Here is a 15334-nt window from a genome sequence, read left to right as displayed (position 1 = left end):
CATTTGCTTAAACTTTCACCAATGGATATTATGTATATTTTTATGTTTGTCAATTTGATGAGCAAAAACAGTGGTACAAGTGAGGTTGAGTATACACTTCCTGGCCAGTTATATTTCTTAGTGAGTGAATTACCTATCCATTTCTCTTGCCTATTTTTCTGCTTGCAGCTTCCTCATTTTGATCATAAGAGTAGCCACAATATATTGAGCACTTGGCTATGTGCCAGCCACTGCCCTCGGTGCTTTAAAATAACTTTTTTCTTGAAACAACCCATTTTACAGGTGAGAAATATAAAAACCATGGAGAGGAAATTCAAACACTGGTCTTTTTTACTGGTCTCTTCTACTCTAAAGGCTGTATTTTCTCCACTATATCACTATACCAAAAAGCCTCATTTTACTGAAACAGAAACCCCAAAGGGAAGAAACCCACCCAAACGTTCACAGTCTCGTAGCTAGGATGCCCACCTCAATCCGGATCACTGGTGGGCTTTTTTCTGGTCTTCCCAGAAAACTAAGTTGAAAACTGCCAAAAGGCTGTTCAAGCAAACATATTAGACTCCGTGGCCTGTTATCTGTGTCCTTCAAGATAAAGAACCCACAGAACAAGGGTGGAAGATAAATAAAATAGAAACACCAAGAAACATGGAGACTTTAGCCCCATTCCAACCATATCACAGTCAAAGCAGAGAGCTGATGACCCTACAAGTCAGTCCTGGTATGGGTTTCAGTCACCTCCCATGCCAAAATGTTTTTTAAAACTCTGAAGCTAGACGAACTATTAATCACAAGCATGAGTAGCAGATAGTTTGAGGTTCTGCTCTTTATAAAATCAAGATGTTTATTTTATAATCCTTTTACCAAATAACCCAGAATGAAAAGTTCCTAAGACTTTTGCCTTTTTTTCTCAGATGTGATTAACGTAGTGAGAACTACTATAGGAAATATGATTTTCTGATATTATTGTTCATACTGATTATAAACTTCTAAAGAAAAAGAGGATGGGACAAATTAAGTCTAAGAAATTTACAAAATCCCTTCCTTCAAAATCATTAACTAAATGTCTATCTAATGAATTGATAACAGTTTTAAACTGGGTACATGGAGAAGCATTAAACAATTCTTTCTACCTTTGAGTAACTAAAATTTTCCAATAATAAAAAATTTAAAAACAAATCTGCCTAAATGGGTTCTAATTTTATTATTATTTTAATATGTTCATTTTTTAATAAACAGTACAGTGCGAGTTGATTTGCCAAGTAAATGACAAAAAGAAGGTTTTTTGTTTTTGTCAGTCTGCCATGACCATGAAAGTCAAAATCATGAAAGCCATAATTCATGCTGCAAAGCATTTTTGAGTCCATTTTCACAGTACTATCTTATTTAATGTTATTTATCATCAAAAAATACTGTGAGGGTAATATTGGTAGCCTTTAAAATGTGATGAAACTGAGGCTCATAGAGCATAAGAGACTTGCATAATGCCCTGCAGCAACAGTAGAGTGAATTTCTCTTTTCTTCTTGACTTCTTTGTCAGTCTTATAGGACCAAAGCACCAGAAAAGTTATTTTAAATTATTTTTGTAAAACCTAAACTAATCATCCGTGATGAGATTTTAAGGAAAGCATAAGAAAACAAACCAACAACTAAACCAGTAGTATTTCATTGTCCAGTTTAGTAAACAAAAGTGTCTTAGTTTGCCTCAGAGACTGACTCCTGAACATTAGTGTTGAAAGATGTCCTTATTCAAATACGTCATCACATATGCACTTCTTCTTGTGCATGCCAACAATCCAGATTTCTAAAATTATAAAACTGAGGGCTGTACAAATGACTCCTATAATTCAGGAGAGGGTCTGTCCTTGCAGCTCTGTCACTTCTAGGAATTGGGGATTTAAGCCATAGTTGTACATTAATAACGTTTATAATTTCACTCATCCATCACAAGCACTTCGATTGTAATGCCCATTTATTTTTACAGTTAAACTGCCAGGAGTAAGAACTTATATTGATCCACACACCTATGAGGATCCCAATCAAGCTGTCCATGAATTCGCCAAGGAGATAGAAGCTTCATGCATCACCATTGAAAGAGTTATTGGAGCCGGTAAGACGGTGTGTTTAACTCGGACTTTTAACTTGTGTTTATATTATAACATGTAATATATCAATGTCCTGATCTAACTCAGAATGTTTTTAATCCTTTGTAATTGACTTGCTTTCAAGGTGGTATATAATTGACCATATTTTAATATTACCTTCTGCCTAGCTCATACTTAAACCAACAAATGTTTGGTTTATGAAAAAAAACAAACGAGCAAAAATGTATATTCAAACATAGTGTTTTGCACCATCTACTGTTTATTATATTTCATATATAATATATATAATTTTTAATACCCAAAAGTATTTACAAAATTCAAGCACCCAATTATTCTACTTATGAATCATCTCTTCCTTAAGACTGTTTCCTTTTTGTCCTGCTATGGCCCTTTTCTTTTTTCTTTTCTCATTAGTGCCACTGCTAGAGTAGAAAGCAAGGAAGAAGGAAGTGATTTTCAGTCAGTTGCTTTTAATTTCTTTCTAATGTTTCCATTAAGGTTTCTGTAGGTGAGAGTGATGAAACTAATAGCCCCCAATGTGTCTTACGATCACCTGTAAATGATTTTTCCCAATGCACCATTAATTTAACATAGATAAGGAAGTTTGACTCCCTTTCAACTCTGTTTTATCTAAAGCTTACTATTCTAAGAGAACTTTAGACTACTGTTAGAGTAGGGATTTGTAATGAGTTTCTGTGTTTTCTATATCTTTATCACAAGGTGAATTTGGTGAAGTTTGTAGCGGACGTTTGAAACTTCCAGGAAAAAGAGAATTACCTGTGGCAATTAAAACCCTTAAAGTAGGCTATACTGAAAAGCAACGCAGAGATTTCCTGGGTGAAGCAAGTATCATGGGGCAGTTTGACCATCCTAACATCATTCACTTAGAAGGTGTTGTGACCAAAAGTAAGTACAATGGCAAATTATGCATTTGTGTGTGATCATAAATATCTGAATTTCTTCTATTAGATTATTATTAATTTCAGGCTAAAGAGAAAACTGGCCATAATGTGATTAACAATTTCCCTAATATTAATAGTATTTGTCCTATATTTTAGTAGATTCTTGTCAAAGCTGATCTTCAGTGAACCCGAATTTCTATTTATTATTTGAAATATTTGTGTTAACTCACTTACTATGAATTCAGCACCAGAGAAAATGTATCCAGATAAAAGGAGCAGTAAAAGTATCAATTTTTTTCCTCTTGGCTCTTTCACTTTTTATCCTAATGAAATATTAACTTCAAAGTTTTGATTGAGGCATTGAAGTTTAGCATTTAATAAGATCACTGTAACCATAGATGCCCACCACCTTTTAAGTGGTTTTTTTTTATAGCCAGATGTATTTCTTTTATTGATTTTTTTCATTGAGATATTTTAATAGTTCTAAGGAAAGCAATTGCCTCAGAAGACTGGGAAATTTCCTTGAGACTAATTATTTTGTTAAAGCAAATCCTGTTTTTACTCAGATATGTCTGGAATTTCACATCTCTCAGATTCTTGTTAGTGTCTTGTAAACGTGGTTATGTGTTGAGCTTCCCAATATAAGGATTTCAAATAATTCTTCAGTCACTCAATAAAGTATTTATGTGACACATAACTGAGGCCTTTATTTTCTTTTAATCCATTTTTTCTTTGCCATTCCTATGTATCTTTTTCCTTCCTTTATACCTCATACACTTCATACCACTTTGTAAAATCGTCTGAAACATTTGGCAAGGAACACGCTTTAGACTTTTTTCAAGCACTGGTTCAACTTCCATTTGCTGTTAATCAAGTTTTAAGTTATATATTGCCCAATATGCATAGCAGCAATGTATGCTCAATAAATGTTCTCAACCAATGAAGTAATTTAAATTTATTGGATATCCATTTATGCCATTTAGCTTTTAAATATGGAAAACAAAACAAAAACAACAACAATAAAAACTTTTTCCCAATAAAGAGGAACAAAAGAAACAACAACCAAAAAAATTACTGGTTTATAACCAGTTAATTCCCAAATCATGATTCATTCACAGTAGGTCACAGATGAGAACACAGAAGAAAAATACCTTAGCTAAAATTATCATGTTGATGATTGGCAGAACTTTTGAATCAGCCTGTATTGCTGGGAGATTGTTTTTCTCCATGTCTCAAAGAGATACACATCTCCAGTAAGAATGCCCATAGCGGAATGTAGCATAGGAATAAAATTACCTGCAGCCATGTGGGTTTCTTCAAACTTGGATGTGTTACTTTTCATGTACCTCTTAGCCATCTGTATGTCTTCTTTGGTGAAATGTCTATTTAGATCCTCTGCCCATATGTATGTATATGGCTGATTCACTTTGTTGTACAACAGAAACCAACACAGTACTGTGAAGCAATTATACTCCAATAAAGATCTATTAAGGAAAAAAAAAAAACAAAAAAAAAACTTAGATGTGTTTCTTTCCCCCAGTTGAGTACATGCCTAAAAATAGGTAAGAGGTAGGGACACAACGCAGGTGAGAGACAAAGAAAATATATATTTTTTTGAAGGAATAAAATAAATTAAAATATTTTACAAAATCATGCCCTATGATGAATGGGGAGGAATATTTTAAGTGAGAATATGATGTGAGGGACATGGTCACAGGTACAATAAAATGAAATCAGAATTTGAACGGGACTATACTCTATCTGAGGGGAAGGACTTTGAAAGGACATTAGTGATAGCATGTGCTGGACTAGATACTATGGGAACAAGAATTATAACAGTGATTGAGTAAAATTATTTCCTATGCTGGAAAGGTATTATCTAATATAAAACATACTTCTTAATGGTAGTCATAGTAATAATAGGATGCAAAATATTTGATATATTTCATGTCTTCTTTTCATCCATAATATGACTGCTAAGTTTCACTTCCTCAAATAAACTAGGACCATGAGTTCCTCTTACCCAGGGTATATGTAAAACTAATGCCTATATGTAGACAGCCAATCCATCCTGTAATGAGTTAAGCTGTAATGTGTAGAAGAGTGTCAGATCACTATTATGATCATGGAAAACAGTACTGCATAATGGTCAAGAACATGGGCTATGGCTCTAGCCACCAATTTTCATTTTGCTTCTGCCATAAACTACTATGTGACTTTGCACAAGTTGGTTATACATTCAGAACCTTAGTTTCCTCGCTAATGACATGGGGTAAGAATGCCTCAGTGATGTTGTGAAGGTGACATGAATTAATACAGGTAAAGTTTAAATGGGCATGACACAGAGTAGGTAATTAATAAACACATGGTTATTACTTTCCCATTTATTTCTCTTCCTGTGCTCTGAACTCCTCTATATCCATTTCATTCCTAATCCATTTTAATTGATATGTTGCCCTGCCTACATTGCCTCTTCCTCTGAAACTTAACTACCTTTTCAATCCCTTCAAAATCTTATTCAAATTCTATCATCTCCATGAAATAATTCCTCATCACTTAGCCCTGAAATAATCGCTCCTTCTTTCGAACACTGTACCTGTATAAGGATTTTTGCAACTGTCAGTAATGTTCCCTCCTTTGTCCAAAACTCTTATTCAAATTTTCATTTAATTTTGTCTCCTCTGCATATATTTTTAGCTCCCTAGCTAAAAAAGTCTGCTCCATGAAGAAAAAAAAAGTCTGCTCCTTGAAGAAACAGATTATGTCCTAAATATTTATGTAAACCCATTACACTTAAACCTAAAACCAATCTATGGTCACTTTAGTTAAGCACTCTGAGCCTCAATGTCACAAAAAAGAAAAAAATCATACCTGCCTTATAAAAATTTTATGCAGATTAAATTAAGATATATTTGTGTGTGTGTGAACAAAATTGCAGGTAGTTATAGTAGTATTTAGTTTAATCTGTTTAGGTGAATTCATCAAATAATATCAGATATTAGGAGACAAGATCCCAAAATTATTAGAGCCAGTAGTCACCTACTTTTATAGATCTCTAATTTATTACAGAATTTGTTTTATGTGAATGGGTCCTGACTGAGCAATATAAGACAACTAAACTTCTCATAGTAAAACAACTAAATTTGTCATAGACCATTTTATATGCACTTGAGACCTTTATTTTAAGAAGCAAATGCCATTATCAGCAAATGATCATATTTAAATTCTGTAAAGTCTAGTCTAAAAAACAGGGCTGTGGTTGAAAATACAGACTTTAAATTTCCAATCTTCTAATCAAATATTCTGTTTGATGTTGCTGCGGTGAAGTTATACATACAGGTAAAGCAAAATGTAAATATTTAAAATACTTCTTTGTCTTATTTTTTTTTCTGTTTGAATTGAAACTGTATTTCCCCTTAATAAATGTAGCTCTTGATGTTCAACTTAGGAAGTCTTCAACTTGTTTTTAATTTACCATGTTGCAACTCACTTTATTTGTGTCCTTAATTTCATGTTATCTGATCTGATGCTAATTTATTCAGCAGTTATTCTCAACCTGCAGCACACAGATAATGAGACATAAGTGCAACTAAATCTTGTGATTGTTTTGATTGAAGCTGAGGTGGGGAGTCTGAAGTAGCACTCCTCTGGGTGGTGCCATCACGAACCTTCCTCCTTCCTCTATCACTGCCTTTCGTGACAGAAATATGGGGCCTCATTCAAATTCCTTCTGTGATTTGTGGTTAAACAGGAGACATCATAAATAAATATATATTCTAGAGAGACTTATGACAAATGACGTAAGAAACCCACAGGTCCTGGCTTAATTGACTCATTCACAATGCATGATGCTTTAATGTAACATACATAGAGCCAGCTTTTACAATTCAAATAGATTCAGGAATAAAATTTAGAAGTGGAAAAATAATTTTTCCATTGCAGCACAGCCTTAGTTCTTTAAGATTTATTTTTTCCACCCATGGAAATATTATAAAAATTGACCAAAGGAATATTTCTATTGAAATATTTATAGTTATATAAATATTTATATAATATAATTATGTAATATAGTTTATACAATGTAGTTATATAAATATATCTATTGAAATATTTATAGTTATATAATATTTCTATTGAAATATGTATATTTCTATTTAAATATTCATACTTATATTTCTTAATCTAGGATAATATACAAATAAACTTAGTTCTCCTGTAAAATTAATAAATTTAAACAAAATATTAGAGAAAAATTAAAGAAATGTCTCCCTGTTTTTCTTTCCATGTCTGAGGAAATAACACATTCAATGGCAATTGATTATTTAAATTGTCAGATAATTCTGACTTATATAAATTTGTAATTATCTTTCAAATATAGTATTTCATTCTATCCTGTAAAAGTCCATTTTATTTTACAGGCCCTTATTATATATGACCCAGGGCTATTCCAACAATCTTCAGACTAGTCTTTCCATTTTGGTATTTTCCAATGGATATTAGTCCATTCCATACATTTTACTAAATCAATTTCCTCTCTTGCTTCATCACCAGGAGCAAACAAATCAAGCAAAATACATATACTTTGATACTGAACTTGATATAATTTGGCCATATCTCCATATTACACTATTTCCTTTCCAGAAAACTCTACCTAGTTCTTGTTCTGCCCTTGGAGATACTTCATTCTGCCCTAGCATGTCCTCTCCACTTTCCTCAGTTCTACTTGACCTTCAAGTTTAATTCAAATGTGACCTTCTCCATACGATCAGTGTCATTTCTCTTCATTTTTCCTTCCATCCTCAGTGTCTGCCTGGCATAGAGTAGGCCACTCAATAATGTTGAATAGCTGAATAAAGGAAAGCATCCCAGTTCTACATTTGTTTTATTTTGCTCACCCGTGTGTTCCTAGATCTGTGCTCAGCATGTGTAGCATTTCATGTATTTGTTGAATGAATGAATTCTCAGCCAGAGACAATCTTACAAACTCTAGCTGCATTTCTCTGCACTTTGTCATATTGTCCATTGTATCATAGTTATCTCTCAACATGTTCTGTCCTTACTACACCATGAACTTCTTGAAATTGATATATGTTTACAGCACCCCTAGTATCTGTCACAGGGCCGGACACATTAGGGAATTTCAAAACTTTTTTAAAAGACATGAATGATAGTAAATGAATCAATGACTAAATTACAGTTATCTAAACAGTTAAAATGAGTTAGAGTGATATACAATTTATATTTTAATTTGAGCAACTTTGTTCTATAAAACTATGGGTGTTTTAGGAAAAATAATTAAAATGCATATGAAGAAAATTGCATGAGGATCTTTTCACAGGATCTTACATATAAATATAAGTTATAACTACTACTAATAATTAATATTACTTTAAGTATGTGCTAAGTTAATGTTCTTTATATATTATCTTCTTTAATCTGCACAATAATGCTATCCTGTAGACACTAGTATTTGTTCTCATTTTACAGATAGGAAAAATTAACCTTAAGGAGGTTAAATACCTTATCCAATATCATAAAACTAGCATAGGATAATACCAGATTTAAAAGCAGTTCTGCATGACTCCAAAACCCAAGCTCTTACAGTGTACATTACTAACCTCATTTTTATTATTTGGTATACACTTGACAAGAAACATTTATTTATTCAAAAGGTATTAATTGATCACCTAATACATGTCTATTCCTATTCATCAGTGGGATACAGCAGAGATTAAACAGACTGATTTCCTGCCTTTATGGAGCTTACCTTTGGGTAGGGGAGAAAAACTAATTGAACAAATACATTTATAATATATTAAATGAAAAAAGTAAAGCTAAGTTAGGAGATTATGGATTGTTTCTATTGAGGGTTGGTGGTTTCTATTTTATTTAGAGAAAGGCCTCTCTGATAAGGCTTGAATAAGTGAAGGTGTGAGCCTTACAGATATCTGGGGGCAGGCAGTGCGTTGTAGAAAGAAGAACCTGCAAGACTCGAATGGAACTTGCATAGAATGTTCAAGAAAAAACAAGGCCAGCGTTGCTTCAGTGGAATGAATGAGAGGAGTCTGGTAAGAGCTTAACTTGAAGATTTAATAGGAGAATAGACAGTATATGAACACTTTGGTCCCTGCAAAGAGTGCCTCTTATTCTGAGCCTTGGAGCCAAGATGTGATAGAATCTTATTTCTACATTAACAGGATCAGTCAGGATGCTGTGTTGAATAAAGATGGTAGAAGCCAGTGTTGAAATGGGGAGACAGGGAGGAGACTACTGTCATTATTCACACCTCATTATGGGTTAGATCAGGGTAGTAATCTAACAAGATGGTGAGTAGTAGCTGAATTCTATAGATATTTTGAAGGCAATCACAGTAAGTCTTCTTGTGGATTAGATGTGGAATATGAGAAAAAGAGAAGTCAATGATAATTATAAATTATTTGTCCTGAGTACCTTGAAGAAAGGAATTGTCAGTTATGGGGAAAATTCCAGGAGGAGCAAGATTGTGGTTGGTAATCAGTAGTTCCGTTTTGGACACGTTACTTTTGAGAGGCTTATAAGCACCCAATTGCAGATGTTGTGTATAAGATTGGATTCTGAGAAGTATAAATGAAAATGTTTGCAGTATGAATAAGCTTGAATTTTATATCTTCCCTTTCACAAAAGGAAACAATTCTATGAGCCATTATCAGTGATAAACCATGATGGAAATAAACAAATTTAACACGGCAGTAGAAATGGAAGCCAGCTCATTAATTTGATACTAGTTTTTCATTATGAGGGCATAGAGAAAGGTATAATAAATAAACATAAGATATTTATTAGATATTTACAAGGGCTTTTTCTGATAAAATCTAAATTCTACTCACCTGAAAGATATATATCTATAGAAACAGAGATTTACTGGCTCAAAGATTGATTATTAGTAAATTAAACCTTGTGTTTTTAAAGTCATTTTCATTACTAATAAAACAAAGCTGTCACATTGTTAATTCTTAGATTGCTTAGCTCCTCTGCAAAGTCGATCACTGCTGACTCCACAAGTAATTATCCACCTTTGCTAATGTCAAAGCAATTCTAATTTATTTTTAATTTGAGAAATGAGCAGCTAATGAGAAAGTTTATATCAATATAAACAATCTGAAATAAAAGAGGATATTATGGAAAATTTGGAATTTCTATTTAATAGAAACATTTGGTGTTTCCATTTCAGGTAAGGTATAGAGGCTTTTGCTTTTATAGTCTTTCCTAAAATTAAAATTACATAATTTTAAAAGTAGTTTTCCCTAAAGTGTTAACCAATAAATAAGGGTCATAATGGAATTAAAATATCTGAGTACCTTTCTAAGTTCTGATTGCCCCATACTTCATCCTCCCTTCACATTCCCCCGCTTGATAAGCATTATCTATTCCTACTACAAGCACAGGGTCCCATTTTCTGGGTGACCATTAACCATTAATAATTGAATCATGATATTTCTTATTCCAAGCTTCCCTTGGAGTAAAAATAAAAGTAATTTCAAACAGCTACAAGTGTTAATGTACTAAATGGAATACAACCCAAATAGAATGGCGTAGTGAAATAAAACTATAGATATATAAGTATAAGCACAGGCTTACTTTTAATTATTTACAAATCTTGTAAAATGTTTGTAAGAGAAACCAGTGACAGTTGTTTTCCAGTGAATTGTGATGTTTCTAAATCAAATGCTCCCTTATACCCTTAAGTGGTACCACGTGTTTTTTGATGCACTCGTGGTTTCAGAAAAGCAGGTAGTACCAATGCAAATAAAATAATAAGCCCAGATTTAGTTGCAACTCTTGTGATGTAGCCTAGTTCAGTGTTTCTCAAAATACAACGTGCCTCTGAGGATATTGCTAAAATGCAGAATCTGTTTTAATAGATTGGATTGGGCACTGAGATTTTGCATTTCCAGCAAGCTCTCAGGTGATAGCTATGCCACTTGTCATAGGCCATGCTCTGAAAAGCAAGGACTAAATCAACACTCCCCAAAGTTTGTCTCACCTAACTTTGAGAGAGCTTGTGAAAAAAGACTGCTTTACCAGAAGTGGCGTGTTCTCTTCTCTCTTGGATTTTGTTGGACATTAGCACCAAAAAAATCACTTACTAAGGAAGCAAATGCAGTTTTGTTTTACTGTGGTAAGAAAAACCCACATATCATGGTATCTACCCTATTAAATTTTTAGGTGTAGATACAGTTTTTTTAATTGTAAGCACAATGTTGTATGGCTGATCTCTAGAAACTTTTTGTCTTGCATAACTAAAACTTAATACCTATTGAACAGTAATTCCTTCTTTCCCCCTCCCCCTGCCACTGGCAGCCACCATTCTACTTTCTGTTTCTATGGGTTTGACTACTTTAGATACTTCATATAAGTGGAATCCAAGACCTATCCACTTCACTATCGAACACTTCAAACGCTTGGAGCATATATAAGTAATGATCATACATAAAAACATATTATTTGTTGAAAGCAACTGAAACCCTACCAGATCTGCCATTAATGCATGAATAGTTTGGTATGGCATAGTCATGATTATCAAACTTATATTATCACAAAAGACTAAATATTTGTGAGATTTTAAAGTTAAATTTAAAATAAATATTTGGAAATTATAGGCATCATAGTATGGAGGGAAGGAAAACAACTTTTATAGTCAGGTGGACATGAATTTGATTCCCAACTTTGTTTCTTATACGACTTGCACTAATCAACTCAGGTAATATATTGAATCATTTTAAGCCTCACTTTTCTTTCTCTGAAAAGAGTCTTTTGTAATATCACTGTTATAGAATTTTGATTACAATTAAAAATAACATCATGCCTTGTAAGTGGGCACTCAGTATATCAATAACCTGTAGTTCTTTTATGATTATCAATACCAAATGATGAAATATGAGGTTGGTGAATTCCACAAATAATGTGTTTCTATTACTACTTAGACTCTGCCTGCACTGGGCCCTCAGTAAATATTATGAAGTAATGTAAAAACTCTACTCTGTGATTAAAATCATGTTTTGACATGCTTTATGAGCTCTTTTTATATTGATTTTTGATAATATGCTTTCAAAATTATTGGCAGATTTACTCTTTGTCTGTACTTCAAGCTGGATAATGGAAAATGATTTATACCATTTTATTGAATTTACAATGGTTAGAGTAAAGCCACATTAATTAATGCTATGTCATTTTTGCAGGCTAGCAGGAACTGAGACAAAACATATGCCAAACTAAATATAATTATCATTAAAATGGCTTAAGCATGAGAAATAATCAAATGAGTCCTGAATTGTCTTATTCTTGTCAACAAAAGAAGATCATGCTTGTTTGCAAACATGCATTTTAATTGCTTTTCCCCCATTTTCTGAAATAAAAGAGGTGTTTTAGGTCCCTATCATATTTTTCAAAACCTACACTATCATAAATAATGAATCTGACTTTTAAAGCTAAGTGATGAATACTAAAAAAAAATCTTACAGGAGGAATACCAGGTGCAGATCTCCCTAAAAAGCAATTACTTTTTCTTTCCAAATATATATTATTCAATATCAATAAAGTTTCTGATCAGTCATTCTCTTTAGAGTATGAATTCTTTCGTCTAAGCTCAGTGAATCTGGGTTGAATTTAAGGAAAAAATTTACCCAAGAAAGAGGTATTTTTACATAGGGATTTTATCCAACTCCTGCTCAGGAGACCTTGGGTGAGGAGTAGTAAATATTTAACACTAACCCATAGCTGTAAGAAGAGGGTCTAAAAAATTAGAGGATAGACAGAGAGAAGAGAAAGAAACTGAGAAAAAGTTTTCTGTTCTCTAGAAAAAGAGAATAGAAGGAAACTGAAGGTTTTGAAGTAGTAATATAAGAGAAGTGCTGTAATAATAAAAGGCTTGGGGTAGAGTAGATAATTGTAGACATTGATTAGGCCTTCACTTTGAGGGACAAGGCATCTGCTCATGTGGTAGGAACTGAGAGGTACCGATGAGGGAAAGCTAAGACTATATTCTCTGGATATCTGCTGGAATTCAGTTCTTCCAATTCCAATTAAACTATGACAACTCCCTCAATGGATTTCTGTAAGTGAGAGTCAGATCTACACAGGACATATTCCTAGAAACACAGGCTGATTCTAGAAAATGTAGCCCTTTTCCTAATTTGATCAGGGCTGGTGTTCAGCAAATACATATTTTTTGGCTCTATTAGCTGTAAATTTATTGAAATACTCCCATGCTATTTGATAAAAAGCTGAAGCCAGGGTTACCCTTTTATATGCCTACTCAGCTTCATCTCTGGGTACTTCTGAATTCCTGAAATCAGGCAGATGAAGAGGTGATGTCTGGTACACCAGGACGTTCTGATATTCCAGCATTACGGTTGGTTGAACTTCAGACATGTAGGTCCCTGTGCCAAAGCAGTTATCAAATATTTTGGCTGTCACCCTTGGGGAAGCATATTAATTCTGGACTTTTGAAGGAAAAGGGGCTTCAACATTAATAAAAGCCAGAAATAGGCTCTAGGATGTAAGAATGGGACCAAAAGGGCCTAAAGCAAAATTTTGTCTATTTAGAGTTTGTCTGAGGACCATTAAAATGGGTGTGGCATCATTAAAATGAAGTTAAATTGGAAGCATATCTCAATTCATGAACTTAGATTACAGCCATAGTAAGGAGAAAATGCAGTTATAATCCTTTTTTCTGTTATGTTGTCTTGGCCATTTACAAATACAACGAGTCATTCTTTTTTTTCTAACTAAGGTATTGTATTTCCAGTCAGTTTTAAAAATCAACATTCCCCAACTCATCTCCTGTCACTTCCTGAATTACAAAGCAAAATTCAGCCCTCTAGCCATGTTTGAACTTGATGAACTCTTTCATGACAAGATACCTTGGCCCATGCTGCCTCTTCTTCCTGAAATATCTGTCACCATTTATTACACCAGTGACCCTTTCAATCTTCCAAATTCAAATCAAATGACATCTCCAATGTATATTCTCTACACATGGGATGTTTTACCTAACGTAGGCATAGTACAAATATATGACAAATGAATTTTTTAGACAACCTTTTTAAATAACTTTTACAAAGGAGAAATGCATCTGCCTTTGTAGCATTACTTGTCACATTTCATTCAAAGAATAATGCTTCTAAAGTATTTTAAAAGAAGATAATTGTCTGAGTGAGAAATTAGACTGACCTACCTTATTATACTAAATAGTGAGTTTTAAGTGATTTTGGAATGAAAACTCCTTTTTCTTTCTAGTTATTTCTTTTTCATGCAATTGTCTAACTTTCTATATCTCTGTTTACATTTCAGACTAATGTTGTATGAATAAATATAAAAGTTCTAACTCTATGACCTGAATGAATCACTCCTCAAGTAAAATACAGATACCCTTCTGGAGAATGCCATTAAGTTAATTACAGTGCATTTCATAATTGAATAGGCCCTGTTTCCCTTTATAATATAAAAAGTTAATTAATAGATATACAAGATAGAATTTTACTATCATAAGGTCTTTTTTTACTTACCTAAAAATAGTTTAAATTAACACTAAAATTGTATGTAGTATACTTTTATCAAAGAGTAAAGGGGCATGTTTTAAAATAGTGAGGTTAGCGTGGAGTGATAAAACTAACAACCATGTTTTAGATATTTTTTCATATAGCAAAGGTTTTTTGTTTTGTTTTGTTTTGTTTTGTTTTTTTGCGGTACACGGGCCTTTCACTGTTGTGGCCTCTCCCGTTGCGGAGCACAGGCTCCGGACGTGCAGGCTCAGCGGCCATGGCTCCAGGGCCCAGCCGCTCCGCGGCATGTGGGATCTTCCCGGACCGGGGCACGAACCTGTGTCCCCTGCATCGGCAGGTGGACTCTCAACCACAGCGCCACCAGGGAAGCCCTGGCAAAGATTTTTGATCTTATATTTTTCATCTTGTATCACAGACATATTACACACTAACTGCCATAATTTTATGAGGGATAAAATATGATCTATTCTCTTAGTCGACTTATATCTAGCAATGAAACCCCACAGATACAAAGTTGATAAAGTTTATAAAATAATAATACATAGCAAATTCTAAGTGACAAGCACTATTTTAAGTGACCTGGGTAACAATATGACTTGGTGGATACTCACAGTAACTCTATGAGGCAGGTGCCATTAATATCTCCGTTTTACAGATGAGAAAAATGAGATACAGAGATAAGAATTGATTTGCCCAAGATCACTTGATAATAAGTGATTGATCTGGGATACAAAGCCAAGCAGTGTAGCTCCAGAGTCTATCTAGCTACAGTTTTATATCAGACATG

At 33.5% G+C, this 15334-nt stretch overlaps 1 protein-coding gene across 8 annotated transcripts in view; it reads left to right on the top strand.

Moving 5' to 3' along the window:
* The window catches only part of EPHA5 (EPH receptor A5), a 330826-nt gene that overhangs the window by 281437 nt on the left and 34055 nt on the right, over window positions 1-15334 (top strand). For all 8 annotated transcript variants that reach the window (XM_067736164.1, XM_067736162.1, XM_067736163.1 and 5 more), the window contains 2 exons: window positions 1982-2107; window positions 2823-3008. In XM_067736164.1, the coding sequence (XP_067592265.1) occupies window positions 1982-2107; window positions 2823-3008 (312 nt within the window). The remainder of the gene's footprint in view (window positions 1-1981; window positions 2108-2822; window positions 3009-15334) is intronic.

This window comes from Pseudorca crassidens, chromosome 4 (assembly GCF_039906515.1).
Source record: "Pseudorca crassidens isolate mPseCra1 chromosome 4, mPseCra1.hap1, whole genome shotgun sequence".
Taxonomy (NCBI): domain Eukaryota; kingdom Metazoa; phylum Chordata; class Mammalia; order Artiodactyla; family Delphinidae; genus Pseudorca; species Pseudorca crassidens.
The sequence above is the reverse complement of the archived record's forward strand: the minus strand, read 5'-3'. Positions and strand labels throughout refer to the sequence as shown.